Here is a 15544-nt window from a genome sequence, read left to right as displayed (position 1 = left end):
TCAACCCGAGTCCTCTAGACGAGTCACTTTGTATACCTATGGGCATACCAAGTGGGTCCCCCGATTACAAGCTTGAACCTTGAGGACAAGATTGGTCTCAATGTGCCAATTATTAGTAGGCAGTTGGACCTAATTTGTAATGTGGGTGAATCATTTGGGCTCAACTCAAGGAGGCCCATCATTACTACAAGATGAATGACCGATTCAATTACTTATTAAATTTTAGTTTTGTTTTAATTCCCTACCTTTTATTAAAAAGACATATCAATTAAGATGTTGCCAAGTGTATGACTAATATTTTAAGTAGGTTTGTTATTGTATTTAAGACTCTTTGGATGCCTATGATAGTGAATGAAAAATATTTAGAGCCTTGTTCAACCTCTTATTACTTTCCTTTTCATTGATTTAGCCTTTTGATCATCATTAGTATAAATACCCTACCACAAGTCTTCTTTCTTCTACACCCAATTTTACATGGCTCTCTCAGTTTCTATCGTTGTTTCCGTCATTGTCTTTTTTCTCATTTCGTCATACAAGTTGCATGCGTCTGAACATGTGATTTCCTTTGAGATGGTCAACGTGGTCAACGAATTCCCCCACGATTCACAAGCCTTCACTGAGGTAAAATTTTAATTATTGTTTTTTAAAATTTATAATTTTTAATAATTGGTATTTTGAATTGGTGTAAATTTTGTGTTTTTGTTGTTATTGTTGTTTTTGTTTCTCGTTGATTATCAGGTTTTCAATTGTTGCTAGGTATAGTTTGGAATTAGAGATAACAATAGGTGGAACAAGCACAAGTAGTACTTTTTTGCACTCATACTATTTGCGGCTACCAAAGTGGATAACGAGTATACGCGGGTACCCAACGAGTTTTTAAATTTAAATATATATATTTATATATTTTGAATAATCAATGTATAAAATAATTGTTATATGAATAATAATTTTTTTGTACATTTTTAAATATATTATTATTTTAATCACCAAAAGTCATTATAAAATAATAAAAAATTATAATATATATACAATAATATTTAATTAAAAAAACAAATTTATAAATATGTTAATCATAATAGTCATTCTTATCCATAAGTTACTTTTAGGGTGTTCCTTATAGGCTTTTTAGCTAGTGGAAGACTAATATTTTTGCAATCTATATTTGAAATTGGTTTCATATCAGATTATTTTTTAAGAGTGTAATATCTTTATATTGTAAGGTAAAAATATATATCTTTGTAACTTGTATAAAACTTGGTGCAACATTTTTTCCTTTTTTAGGGAGAGGAAGGTAAAGAGTTGAAGAACCATTTTTTTATATTATCGAAAGTATTCCTCACTTTTTTATAAAGAACTTTTTTTTGGGTGTATGACTGTCCTGTACTCAACAAATATGACAAAAATTGAACTTTAACTTTTAGGTGGTTGAGATCTAGCCACTAAACCAATGACTTCTAGATAGTTGAAGAAACATTTGATTTTGAACTCAAAATTATGTTTCTTCATAGTTGTTTATGAGTTTTTTGGAGACGTGGAATGATGCTATTAATCTATTATCAGGTTGCAGACATATAAGAAAACAAGATAGAATAGAACATCGGGATTCTATCTTGTGTTCTGCATATTTTATAAAAGAACAAGACATAAGATTAAAACATTGTACATTTTGGTTGTATTGAAAGTGGTGGAATCACATCAGAACATCCTTTTCATCCCGTTTTGTCTCTATGGCAAACACTACCAGAGTCTCTCTTTTGCTTCATATAACTTTATGATCAAATATGGGTATTTGGTAGAAAAGAATTAAATATTGATTAAAATCATGTTCCATTCCATAATTTATATATTCTATGAAAAGGGTTCAGAAAAGGTAGCCCTTTCAGTCACTCTTGAAGAGGTTTTTTACCCAAGTTCATTAAAGGGAAACTCATAGGTCCAGTGGCCTCTTAATTGAATATGAAAGAAACTGGTTGTGTATGCACAAAATGAAGTTAGGGGATGGCATAAAACCATGACTAAATTCAATGATGGACTTGGAGAATTTTCTTTGACGCTCTAGCATCATCAGATAATCTTCTTTAAGATGGCAACCATCAAGCTTTATGCATAACATACATAACTTCATTTGTTATTGTTGGAACATTCTCTGGAACATGTCTCGTTAATGCATCATTAATCAGGATTTTTGGACGTGAAATGAAAAAACTCCTAATCTCACATAGTATGGAGGATGTACTTACAAACTGATTTATAAGCCTTTAATGCTCTCTAAGAGCGTGTCCCAAAGGATATAATTGAGTTTTGGTGGGTGCAGACTCACAATGAAAACTCCCCACGCGCATACCACCACCTCTGTTGTCCGGCTTGGCTCGGGTTGGAGATCCGATTGTGTGACCGTTGGACTCATCTTGGCTGTCAGATCATGTGGTCGCTTAGGACGATATCTTTTTTCTAGGCCGTTGGGAGTCTAATAGAGGTCTCCCCATTCTCTTCCTCTTTAACAAAGCTTTTTTGGCTCCCTCCTCCCTCTTTCTTTATGTGATACTAGAGTTGACACAAACAAAGTGTAGGAATATCAAGAACTGACCCCGGTAGTCAAATCATAGGAAAGTGTGGATTTCGAGAAATAGTACTAGTAGCCATACTATAGTTATTTCGAGAATTGGCAAAAACAAATCATGAGTGTATTCGAGAGCTTCTTAGAGTGTAGTAACAATTCGAAAATAGAGAACTATTTTATCTCGGAGATGGCGGCTTAGTTGATAATCTATTTGAATATTTTGGGCAATGTTACAAAAAAGAGAACAACATGTGACTCAATCATAATATATTTTTGATGTCATCTTTTATTTTTGCAAGCCGCATAAACAAAAGTGAGACCATCTCTGTAACTGATGGAAGAGATAAAAAGCTTGCCTTTGTTTTTTTTTTCAGGGCCTTCTTTATGCTGGAAATGACACCTTATTTGAGTCAACTGGTGATTATGGGAAGGTAATGTTACTCATTTTCTTTCCCTTCTTTGGTTTTTTCTTTTATTCCTCCTATTTCTCTATGATTTTTATGAACCTTCTTGTCTTGTCTTGTCATTTTCCTTTCTTATGTTGGAATAGATGGGATATTTTTCTGTTCTTGTTTCTCAATAGTGATCATCCAAAATCAACTTATGTTCAAAAATATTAACCTGTGATGCCATCATAATCAGTACTGGTGTCAGCTATTAGAAAGGACCAGTGTTTTAAACATGTATCATGATTAGTTATGCTTTCCTATTACATTCTGAATATTTGTGTTCCTATTAGATGTGTTTAACCCTTTCTTTACTTGTTGTTTCAGTCATCTGTCCGGAAAGTTGCTCTTCGTACTGGAAAGGTACTGACCCATGATTGTTGAACTCTTCCATGTACATGTTAAAAATTCAAATAACCAGGTTACTTTTGTTGTTAATATTATAAAGGTTCTTGTAACGTGGTTGTCAAAAGGCAAAAATGATTTCACTATTAATAATATTTTCCATTTATTCATACTTGTCCCTATTAATAAGATTTTATGAATGTGGGTTCCATAAACCCAGTAGTAAATTAGTTGGAATACTAGTCAGGTTTTGTTAGTGTTACATCTGTTATCATCTGTTATTGAGGAAGTTAGTTAATTAGTTGAGGGCTGAGATAGTTAGAGAAATAATGCATGTTTCATATATATATGAGAAGAGGTTGAGGAAGTGATTCATTCTTCTTTTGATCTTTTTGGAAGTTCCTTTGTTTAACACTACTTAGTATGCTACAATTTAAGAAAGCTTAAACCACAAGCATAAGATGTATTTTGGCTCTGCCACTTGGGTATGTGCAATTAGAAATTTGTAGTTTCAATTAACCAAATGTATATATGTAGGAGCTGTTCATATCAAATGATGTTCCATGCTTTTTATGTTTCATGAAGTATTTGATAGTTAGGAATTTATTGTAAATTTCATGTTTTTTATTTGTGTTACACGCAGGTTGAGGAACTTAAGAAGATGGATGATTCTTTATTTGGAGAAGGTTTAACTCTCCTAGGCAAAAGGTGCGTGAGGAGAAAATTGATCTAAATTGTTTTTTTTGTTCCTCAAGTATGTATGTTTCTATATTTGTGACCTCATATGGTCTGGTATGTGACAATAAGTACAAAGATGTCTTTAGTAAGGAGAATAGATCAAATGTAAGTTAGTCCAATTTTCAAATGCAAAAGGAGGCCAAGAAAAACCTTAGACAAAACGATTGAGAAAGATTAATACTTTTTCAAACGACATGATTTGAGTAGCTGACCTAATTTGTGGCATCTTTTGATTCATATTTCATGTAGCAGAACCTAAGGCTTGATTGTTGTTGTATATACTAGTTTCTATCTTCAAACTAATTACTAATACTTCTAAAGTACCAAGTATTTGCCAATTTAGGTTGCTAGAAGTGAAAACCTTGTTGTGACTCACTATTTTTCTGCACTTTTGCAATTGTTTCCTGTTGCTTATGGATGCTGTAGGGTATTTTACATAAACTTAGGAAAATCCACATATATTGTGCTTTTGGCTTATATATTTGATTTAGAGTCATTCATCACAAAATTTTATCCTTTTTCTACTCATTTATTTGATGTTGTGGTTGATCCTAATAAATTTTATATTGCACTTTTTGTAGGCTGTTCCAACTAACTTGGATGCAGAAAATTGGTTTCATATATGACCAGAAAAATTTAAGCGAAGTTTGTGCTTTACCTTCTCACTCATGCAAATTTTTGTCTTTGTCATGGTTTGAGTAGCTCCCACTATTGTGATCCATTGAGACTTTACTGAAAGCAGCATCATATCAAACTGTTTAACTTCCAATCTGCCTTTACTGTTCTGCATGATTGTATAAATATATTCTTAAAGTTGAGATAGTGTAATCTAACATCTCTTTTTTTCGTTTGATTTGATAATTTGATGTTTCAAGCTATTTTTCTACTTTAGCAGCTTCTTTTTGAAAATTTGAACATAAGCTTAAAATTGTAGTTTATTCGGATGGTAATACGAGTAATCCAGTTGACAATATCTGATTAGAAATATTCTGAGGCAGAAGACTGTAAGTTGTTCTTGGAATGTTGATTTCATTAAAACACATCGAGAATTCATACAAGCCGGTAGGATACTTTTTTAGCAGTTTTTTATACTAGAGTCAGTAACCATGGTCTTGATTACATGGAAGGTTTGCGAATACCGATATTGTTTTTGTTATTTCGTATTTTTTCCTCAGATGCTCCTTAGTTGAGGGCTGAATGCCCCAACATATAGCTAACCAAATCTCAAACAACTTGCTTTACAATTTCTGCAGTTAGGGACCTTCAATCATGAGATGAACGACGGTTGGGGTCTCGCAACTGATGGAAGAGTCTTGTTTGGAAGTGATGGTAGTTCAACCTTGTATCAACTTGATCCTCAAACATTTAAAGGTCTGCCTTTCCAATGATTTTCTTGTTCCTTTTTGTATCACCATTTATATTCAAAACCCCTTTTCTCAAACCTTTTTATGTCCGGCTTTTAAACTCGATGATATTTCGATTAGATTGTATGCCTTCCATATCCATGAATTTAGTCTGCCATTTTTTATGTAGCTGTGTCAAAACAAGTTGTCTACTATAAGGGTCAGCAAGTATACAATCTCAATGAGTTGGAATACATAAATGGTGAAATTTGGGCAAATATTTATCAGGTATGTGTTTGCATGTTCAACTGATTGTAGACTTCTTTCCTTAAAATTCTGCAAAGTTAAGATTAATGTTAGTGTTATATGCATGATATCTGTGGCCTAAAGTTATCTCTGTTAAGCTGGGTTTTGTTTGTGGTTGGTATTTCATTTTGAAGTCTGACTGCATTGCAAGAATCTCTCCCAAAGATGGTTTTCTTGGTTGGATTCTCCTCCAAAATTTAAGGTATGGCCTTGTTCCTTCTCCATATACAAACCAATTACTTAATGCTTAAACATACGTTAACGAAAGAATAAGTTGTTGGGCGACCCAATGCACGAGGATGTCCTTGCATATATCAACGTTACCCTTGCAAGCAACATTACCATTGTACCGATGCTCACCCTCTTAACTAAAGATCCTAAGATTAGTGACATTATTGGTCATATTGTTTTTGGTCATTGACTGGCATCAATTTGGTCCTAGTAAACAGTGACTTTTGGACTAGTTTTCTGCCAAAAAAATTAAGTCCATGACCAACTTCAAGTAATATTCTTTGAAGGATCATTCCAAAAGTCTTTCTATGAACAAAATAAGTGTTAAGTACCTTAATAAGTACGTTTTTCAACTTGTTGCTCAAGTTACATTTTATCTATGATATGCAGGAAAGAACTAGTGGAGGCTGGAAATAGGGTAAGGAACCTGAGCCTTTTGATCTCTAGAAATAATATCTTTGTCCTATTATTCAGTCTCTCTCTCTCTCTATATATATGTTACATTCTTATAGGCTTATAGCTCAACTATAATTTAATTTTAGAATAAAATAGAAAGCAAGCTGCCTTAAACAGTGAATCATCTTGTTTTAGGGTATTGATGTTTTGAATGGGATAGCTTGGGATGGTGAGCAGAATAGAATTTTTGGTAAGTTCCACTTTTTTAGTTTATTAAAAAAAAAATGGTAGTGCAAGGATATCCTTCATCTTTTAGTAAAGAACTAATACATTTTGTGGTGTGTGACTACCCTCCCAACAAGTGTTACTTACAGAAATCAAACCCTTTAACTTTTTTATTGTTCTAGAAATTTAACGAGATCTTGCACCATTAGACCAACACTTTATTGGTTTTTAGTTTATTAAATTGTTCATTAAAAAGTTGTTATTCAAACATATTAGTAAGCAATAACATCTGATTGAAATAGAGGTCAAAATGAGAAGGAAAGAAAACCATGTTTAACTTGGAAATGTTAAAATGATATGCATAATACACAACAAATTCAACCATTTTGATTGAAAAGATTAATAAATTATCTAATATTTGGTAAAATGTTACATTTATTTTCCTTTGGGAATTTTCTAGTAAGCATTAACAAATGAAGGTTAAATTTTCTTTGATCTTGTTCATTTTATCATTTCCAGTACTTGTGAATTTATTTAATTTATGTCTTTGGTTGCAGTGACTGGAAAACTGTGGCCAAAGCTGTATGAAGTGAAGGTTTCTCCTATAAAGGAACCAATTGAAGAATGGGTCATTGAGCAACTTTGCTTGCGTTAGAGCTATATACCCTTTCGTGACTGAGTTGGGTTGGATATATTATATTGGTTATGTAAAAGGAAAATGGAATAAGGATTATCTTCATTGAAGAAACAGTATTACATTTTAATAAACAAAATATAATGTATAAAGACACTTTTATCTCTTTATTTATAATAAAATTACAATTTTATCAATAAAAACATAAGGAAAAACAAACATTTGTTTTACAATTATTAATATATTCTAAACAATAGACCCAAATGAATGTTTGTTTCAAAATAAAATCTACAAGTTACTATCATTCTAACATTACCATAAGCAATAGACTATTTGATTAAAACACGGATAATATTGTTAAAATGACACTCTAAAGTTCAAACAACCAAATCAATAACATTATAAACATTAGAGGGAACTTAGAAATTCAGAGCAGATGACGAGTAGAGACTTATTACTAACTAAAAATCTAAATCTGTGTAGTATTGTGTTTTTTATGAATAAAATACATAGTAACTTAATGCTAGTAAAATAAGATAGGTCATCATATTATTTTGATTTTTATACTAGTTGGTTTGTTTCTAACAAAGTTAAAACAACAAGTTAAACTAATCTTGATTGGTTGTTTAAAAAACCAAACCAACTTAAAGAACCCAAAAAAATACATGTCCTTGTTGCTGTCACTTTTCAAGACTTTCTCCATCCTATCGCTGCCTTATTCTTTATCTTTCATTACTCTATCTATCATTACATCACCAAAACTCTTGCACTTGAGGAAATGTGACTAGCCTTTCAACCAAAAATTCATAGTTAAATAATTCGCAGTATCTATTTCGTTGTTCTGTACCCGGTGCAGTTAAATACTTTTTACATTATTATTAAAAGACCTCTATAAATAATATCTTTTACATGGATTACATATTGAAGGAAATATATAAGTATGTAATAATCCTTTTATTCATGACTATAGTTACTGCACCACTTCCAATTTGCTTCATCTTCACTTTTTATGTCAATGTTGCTTCTTCCTCTTTCTCTTTCACCTCCTCCTCAATTATTGCTCTTGAGATATTGGTTTTCTATTATTGCTTATACAATTAACTGCAACTCCTCATAACATTCACCAACTCCATCAATTAAGAAAACAACTCATTCATACTTCAGTATCTTTCATCTTCATCACATTCACATTGTCATGGTGAATAAGGTCCCATAGTTTTGGCCTTTGAAAATTTGTGGCTGGATATTACTTAGAATCATCATGTTGTTGATTGAAAGTTGAAACCATAGTTGGCTTGCATATTTATAATGAGCAATGAAAAATTACAGAGTTATTTACTTATTTATTTTGTGTATTTTAAATATGAAGAAGATAAAATGTAAATGAGACATGGAGTTAAAAGTGTATATATATATATATATTATCAAATACATTTAAGAAACTTGTATTTTGAGAAGAGGGTGTAATTTATAGGAGATAGAGGATGCTAATAAATGAATTGACTAAATTGAAATGATCTTGTATTTCCATCATCATGATTTTAATGTACTAAATAATTTTAAGAATTTGATAAAACATGGTACTTTAGATGATTCAAATCTAAGAACTGGTAAAATGAGGTTGTTTATGTTGTTTGTGATACACGTGAGACACGAGGAACAAATGGGAAAGAGACAAATAAGACTATAAGAGGCATGAGTATTATTAAAGAACCTTAAACTCTTCTTCCATGAGTTTCCATGGCTTCTTCTTGTTCTTCAGTTTCTATGATTCTCTCAGCTTCTTCTCTCATTATTACCCTTTTGTTCATTTTCTCCAACAATTGTCTCGCGTTTCAACTTCATGAGGTTTCATATCATATGGTCAACATCGTTAACCAATTTCCTCATGATCCTCAAGCCTATACAGAGGTAAAAAAAATATTTTTAAAAATATGTATTTTAATTTATTTATTTGTAATCATGGGACGAACAATTTGTGTGTGGAATGCTATGTTTTCTTCATAGTTGTTGATGAATTTATTCAAGACCTGGAATGATATTTAATATTTTCTAATTCTATGATCATACATGAGAAGTGTTGCCTTGGTCTCAGTTAGCATCAGAGATGTATAAAAGAAAGGTTTAATTACGATGTAATTTGTGGAAAATTCCAAAAATTACATAGGATCCTGAACTTTAATTTATTTTAATTGAACCCTCAACTTATCAAAAATTGTAATTAAGTTGGACATTTGTGTTAGGTTCGAGTCTCTGGAAATTTTGTTGGGTTATATACTTGAAATTGAGAGTTTGTGGCCTACAAAATATTACCATTTTTCTATCAATTAGGTCTCAATTTTTTTATGAATTTAGAAATCTAATTTATAAGTGTCGCTATTTCAATCTATGAGAGCTACAAGTAGTCACATGCCCAAAAGATAGTTCCTATACACAAGGACTCTTTGAGGGATTATAAACTTTTCATTACTTTTGAGAATTGGTTATTGGAGAGTAGATAAAGGCTTCAAAGTCATTAAATATACTAGTGAGAAAACTTTCAAGCCCTCTATTTCCTTTCATTCCTCTCTAAAAATCATCTCGCAAACGAATTCTTTAAGCGCCATTTGTAGGTCCAGTTGCTTTTCAATTGAATTTGAAAGGAACTGTTGGGTTCTGCACAAAATGAAGTTAAAGGATGTCATAAAAAGCAAGACTAAATTTAATGATAGACTTGAGAATTTTCTTGGATTCTCTATCATCAGTTGCACATAAACTTCTTACTATTGGAAACATCAACTTTCATGTTAAGAGATACATATTTTGAGAAGAGTTTATGGATGTATCAGTAAAAGCATGGATCACTACATTAATGAATTGCCAAGATGATAAAACAGATGCTACCTAATCTGTAACTAAGGAAGAAATAAATGACTTGCCTCTGTCTTTTCTATTTTTAGGGCCTTCTTTATGGTGGAAATGACACATTATTTGAGTCAACTGGTCTTTTTGGAGAGGTAATGTTACTCATTTCTTTCCCTTTTTTATTCCTCTTAGTTCTCTATGATTTTTATTATCCTTTTGTCTTACCATTTTCCTTTCTAAGGTAGGAAATTTTGAATATTTTGTTTCTCAATGATACCGGTTCATCTAAGATCAACTTATCTTAGGCTGGAATACCAATATAACTGGTATTGGTTAAACTATTGGAAAAGACCAAAGTGTTTTGAAGCTTTTATTTATTGTTAAATGTATCATGTGAATCATGATTAGTTATATTTTCTCAACACATTCTGATATTTCTAGTTCCAATCTCGTTTTAAGTGAGTAATGCTGCGTCTAACACTTTAATTATTTGTTGTTTCAGTCATCTGTCAGGAAAGTAGATCTTCATACTGGGAGGGTATGGAGTCCTGGTTCTTGAACTCTTCCATGAAATTGTTCAAAATTCAAATACTCAATTTATTCTGTTTTCCGATTATATGAATCACCACAAAGAAAACGAACTATTGAGTTGGTTCATTCCAGACACAAGTTCTGTTATTATGCATGCACTTATCACTGCAAGCTGATAAACTGAGTTACTCTGGCAATGATCAATTATATTGTGCATAGAGGGTAGTACAAAGTGTACAATATGAATGTGGATACTATTTTTATGGATGTAGGTTGCTGGGAATAATGCACTTGTTTATAACTTGTAAAATGATGAATAAAGTGAAACATAAACATTACTAGAGGCCAAATGGATTTAGAGTAAATGTGCTGGACTTTGAATCACAGGTTTAAAAACATTAGTGTTCTTCTATCACCAAAATGAAAAAAAAAGTGTGCTTGAAACTTAATAAACCATATGCATCAGATCTATTGTGGAAGTTCCTTTGTTTTACATTGTTTGTTATACTACAAGAAAAAAAACTTAATAAACCATATGCATCGGATATATTGTGGCTATGCCATTAGGGTATAGGCAATTATAAATTTCATGTTTAGTCATTGTAAATTTTCTATATTTATCATTTGTTCTACATGCAGGTTGAGGAACTTCAGAGGATGGATGATTCGTTATTTGGGGAAGGTTTAACTCTCCTCGGTGAAAGGTGTGCAATGCAAATTTTGTTGCATATTTTTCATTTATTTATTGGTCCACTATTTAGATTTCTAAACTTCAACAAAGACTCTGCTTTCAATAATTTGGGAGATGGTAAAGGGAGGGGAAAATGTCAACATATTATAAGAATTGTTTGTGGGTGAACATAAACTTTTTTTTATTGTTACTCTAGTACGCTCCCACCTAGTGTGGTCTAGGGAAGGTATATATGCATAACCTTATGTCCGCAAAAGAAGTTGTTTCCTGTATTTGAACCTATAACAACACCCTTAACATTACATCGTATCAAAGCTCACCTCTAACTTATATTTAACAAACCCCTGACTTGAGCCTTTGTCATTGAAGCATAGACAATGCTCAATCTTCAAACCAGCTGTAGAATCTAACAAGTACTAAATCCATAAAATCGAACTTGTCTCCTCCGGACTAAGGTTTGTCTCTCAACTGTATCGAGACAAGCCTTATTTTTGGAGTGAGACAATTTTGGTTTTGTGGATTTTGTATCTGTTACATTCTACAGCAGGCATAAAATACTAATATTATACCCTTAAAGCCCAAAGGACTCTTGTGTGATAGGGCATGTTAAATACAAAAATGGTAAATTACACCGACTTTCCTTGATGTTTATCTTAATTACAAAAGTCACGCAAACATCCCCTGGTAATGCTGTGTTCTCATCCCCCTAAATCATCTAACTTCTTGCCAAAATGCAACAAGGAGTAAAAGAATATGGTAATGCTGTTTTCTCATATGGTTTGGTAAGACAATAAGTTCACAAATGACCCCATGTTTTTATTGCCGTTTTTTGTTTTAGTTTCTATTGGCTTTCAAAGTAATTACTAATACTTCTAAAATACCAAGCATTTGCCAGTTTAGGTTGCTAGACATGAAAAGTGCATAGTGACTCTCTAGTTTTCTGCACCATTTCCATTTATTCCATTGCTTCTGGATGGTGTAGGCTATGTTTACTTAAACTTGGGGACTACTCAGTTATAATGTGTTTTTGGCTTGTCCACTTAATATTGAGTTGTTAATCATTGTTTTTTAAATCCATTTTTATTATTTTATTTGATGTTTGGGTTGATTCTAATAAATTTTCTATTGCATTTGTAGGCTGTTCCAATTAACTTGGTCGCAGAACTTTGGTTTCATATATGACCAGAAAAACTTAAGCAGAGTTTGTACTTTACCTTCCCATTCATGCAATTTTGTCATGGTCTGAGTAGCTCTCACTATTTTGATACAATTAGACTTTACTGTTTTAATATTACATGTATCTTCTTTTTACTTTATACTTTTAATATTTCATGCTAATTGTTTTTTTGGAAGCTTCACTTTTTAAAAAATTAAATATAAGCTTGGAGTTGAAAGTTTGGTTGAATAATGATTTAGGCAACTTCAGTTGGTTATATATGATTAAAAATACTTTGAGGCAGAAAATGTGCAAGTTATAACTTGGAATGCTATTTTCATTAAAAAAATTGAGTATTCATACGAACCGGTTGGGCATAATTTTGGCAGCTAGATCCTGTAACCATGGTGTTGATTACATGGAAGGTTTGCTTCTATTGTTATTTCATAATTTTCCGTGAGATGCTCTTCCATACCGTGGAAACAGTCACTCCACCTACGGGGTAAGGCTGCATACATCTATCATCCTCATCCACTAATTGGGAGTCTCGTGCACTTGGCCGCCCTTTATGTTTTTCGATACAAGAGTGATTGACACACCATGCCTCTGTTAATATAGCTAGGCACATCTCTAACAGTTTGGTCTTACAATTTCTGAAGTTAGGGACATTTAATCATGAGATGAAAGAAGGTTGGGGTCTGGCAACTGATGGAAAAGTCTTATTTGGAAGTGATGGCAGTTCAACATTGTATCGAATGGATCCTCAAACTTTTAAAGGTATTTTTCTCTAATGCATTTTTTCCTTTCCTTATCAACATTTATATTTGAAACCTCTTTTCTCAAACCTTCTTGTGTCCAGCTTTCGAACTCGACAATGCTTCGATTAGATTACCTTTTATTGCCTTCCATTTTCACAAGTTTTCTTTGATGTAGCTGTATCAAAAGAAGTTGTCTACTATAAGGGTCATCAAGTACAATTACTCAATGAATTGGAATATGTCAATGGTGAAATTTGGGCAAATGTATATATGGTATGCCTTTTTACATGTTCAACTAAGATTATTGGAGACAATAGATCTCTTTCCCTAAAATTCTGCAAAGTGAAGACAAATGTTAGTCATATATGCATATATCTGTGGTCCAAGGTTCTCTATTAAGCTGGATTTTGTTTGGGCTCTGTATTTTATTATGCAGACTGATTGCATTGTACGAATCTCTCCCAATGATGGTGGTGTTCTTGGATGGATTCTCCTACAAAATTTAAGGTATGACTTTTCCCTCTTCTCCATATGCAAAGTACTTAGTGCTTATGTATATGTTAATGCAATAATAAGTAATGTAAACAGAACATAGATCTATTGTACTCATATTATGTTTGATATGTTGTCCCATGCGAATATATCTCATGTTAATTAAAAAATTTAAAAACTTTGATATTTTTGTTTCATTATTATTACTACGAGACAACATATGTGACGAGACCTAGGATAACAAATATTTGTTTTGTAAATAGTCAATCTTGTCTCTAGCTATTAGTGACATTATTGCCCATTAAAGGATGATTTTTGGTCATTACATGTAATCAAGTTGGTCTTAGTAAACAGTGACTTTTGGACTATTTTGATGGCAAAAAATTACAATACCAAGACCATCATATAATAATTTTTCGAGGATTAAATTGACTAGGACTATTTTAAAAAGCATGTTTGTCCATTTGTTGCTTGAAGTTATATTTTATCTATCATATGCAGGGAAGAACTACTGAAGGAAGGGAATATTGTAAGAAACCTGAGCCTTTTCATATCTAGAAATAAGATATTTTTCTATTATTCGTGTATATATGTGTCATTCTTATAGTGCATCTATAATTTAATTTAAAAATAGGATTAAAATACAAGCTGCTATAAACAGTGAATCATCTTCTTGTAGGGTATTGAAGTTTTGAACGGGATAGCATGGGATGGTCAACAAAAGCGGATTTTTGGTTAGTTACAGTTTTTTATTTTATTATTATTCAGACATATTATTTACATTTATCCAATATGAATTAAGATAAAAAATGGAAGGATGTGAAATTTTTACTCTTCAATGCAAGTGCAAAAACAATAATTTATCTCTACAGTACTAGAGAATATTCTTTTCAGCCAAGATATATTATTTATACTATTTTTTATTATAATTAATATTATTAAACATGATATCTGATGTAAATAGATATCAAAATATAAGTATTACTAAGCTTCAATAAATAAAAGTTACTTCTTTCTGGAACTCAGAAATTCAGAGATAATAGAAACAAGAAAAGATACATTGTATTGATCAACTTGAGGTTATATATAGCCTTATTCAAAACCGAAAAAGAAATGTAACCGGCCACCAATTTCAATGCCTATAATGGTTTTATTCTTCATAAACACTAAAGTAAAACAACCAAACTAAAACAGCTAAAATATATCTAACAATTCCTCCCTTAAACTAATGCATATGCGTTTTAGTCTCGAATGAGCGTGCATAATTACTGTGCACTCTTCACATTAAGTTGAAAAACTTCCCAACTGAATTGTGCAACAATTGCGAGTATCACACGGATGGTATCAAGTCTTGCCATAGGAGCAAATACTTCAGTGTAATATATTTCATGGCGTTGTGCATACCCTTTTGCCACCAGCCTTGTTTTGAGCTTCTCTACATCTTCATCTTCGTTAAGCTTAGTTTTGAATACTTATTTAACTCCAATAGGTTTGACTCATTTAGGCAGTATGTAACGCCCCGAAAAATACTTCTAAAAAACATTGCGGAAAAATGGGTAAATTTTTTTTTTGAATAATAAAGAGATTGTATAAAATTGTTTCCTTTTTAAAACCTTCCTTTTCCGGGACATCACTTTAAGTAACTCAAATGCGGAAAATCAACTTATCGTTATCGAATGATAACTTAACCTGATTCACAATTTCCTGAATAACACAATGCATATAAACGGTTAAGTCATCTTTAGTTCATACAAACTAAGTCAACAAAGGCGGAAACTACATCGCCACTAACATATACAAAATCCAAAAAGAAAGAGCGAAAATGTTAATCATCGCCAACAGACACTA

At 31.9% G+C, this 15544-nt stretch overlaps 2 protein-coding genes across 5 annotated transcripts in view; both read left to right on the top strand.

Annotated features, from left to right (window-relative positions):
- Nucleotides 375–7255, top strand: LOC109353545 (glutaminyl-peptide cyclotransferase-like). Its single transcript, XM_019595866.1, has 11 exons — nucleotides 375–621; nucleotides 2935–2991; nucleotides 3334–3369; nucleotides 3995–4059; nucleotides 4671–4734; nucleotides 5343–5460; nucleotides 5623–5720; nucleotides 5873–5940; nucleotides 6360–6387; nucleotides 6561–6615; nucleotides 7148–7255. The coding sequence occupies exons 1-11, from the start codon at nucleotides 475–477 to the stop codon at nucleotides 7243–7245; spliced, it is 834 nt and encodes a 277-aa protein (XP_019451411.1). The 5' UTR covers nucleotides 375–474; the 3' UTR covers nucleotides 7246–7255.
- Nucleotides 8844–15544, top strand: part of LOC109353544 (glutaminyl-peptide cyclotransferase-like) — a 10734-nt gene continuing 4033 nt past the window's right edge. For 2 of the 4 annotated variants that reach the window (XM_019595862.1, XM_019595863.1), the window contains exons 1-10: nucleotides 8845–9135; nucleotides 10164–10220; nucleotides 10571–10606; nucleotides 11239–11303; nucleotides 12428–12491; nucleotides 13106–13223; nucleotides 13380–13477; nucleotides 13641–13711; nucleotides 14198–14225; nucleotides 14376–14430. In XM_019595862.1, the coding sequence (XP_019451407.1) occupies nucleotides 8965–9135; nucleotides 10164–10220; nucleotides 10571–10606; nucleotides 11239–11303; nucleotides 12428–12491; nucleotides 13106–13223; nucleotides 13380–13477; nucleotides 13641–13711; nucleotides 14198–14225; nucleotides 14376–14430 (763 nt within the window). In that variant the 5' untranslated portion in view covers nucleotides 8845–8964. Of the gene's footprint in view, nucleotides 9136–10163; nucleotides 10221–10570; nucleotides 10607–11238; nucleotides 11304–12427; nucleotides 12492–13105; nucleotides 13224–13379; nucleotides 13478–13640; nucleotides 13712–14197; nucleotides 14226–14375; nucleotides 14431–15544 lie in introns of all 4 variants that reach the window. The other 2 variants (XM_019595865.1, XM_019595864.1) reach the window with 2 other exon arrangements.

This window comes from Lupinus angustifolius, chromosome LG08 (genome assembly GCF_001865875.1).
Source record: "Lupinus angustifolius cultivar Tanjil chromosome LG08, LupAngTanjil_v1.0, whole genome shotgun sequence".
In the NCBI taxonomy this organism is placed as follows: domain Eukaryota; kingdom Viridiplantae; phylum Streptophyta; class Magnoliopsida; order Fabales; family Fabaceae; genus Lupinus; species Lupinus angustifolius.
The sequence above is the reverse complement of the archived record's forward strand: the minus strand, read 5'-3'. Positions and strand labels throughout refer to the sequence as shown.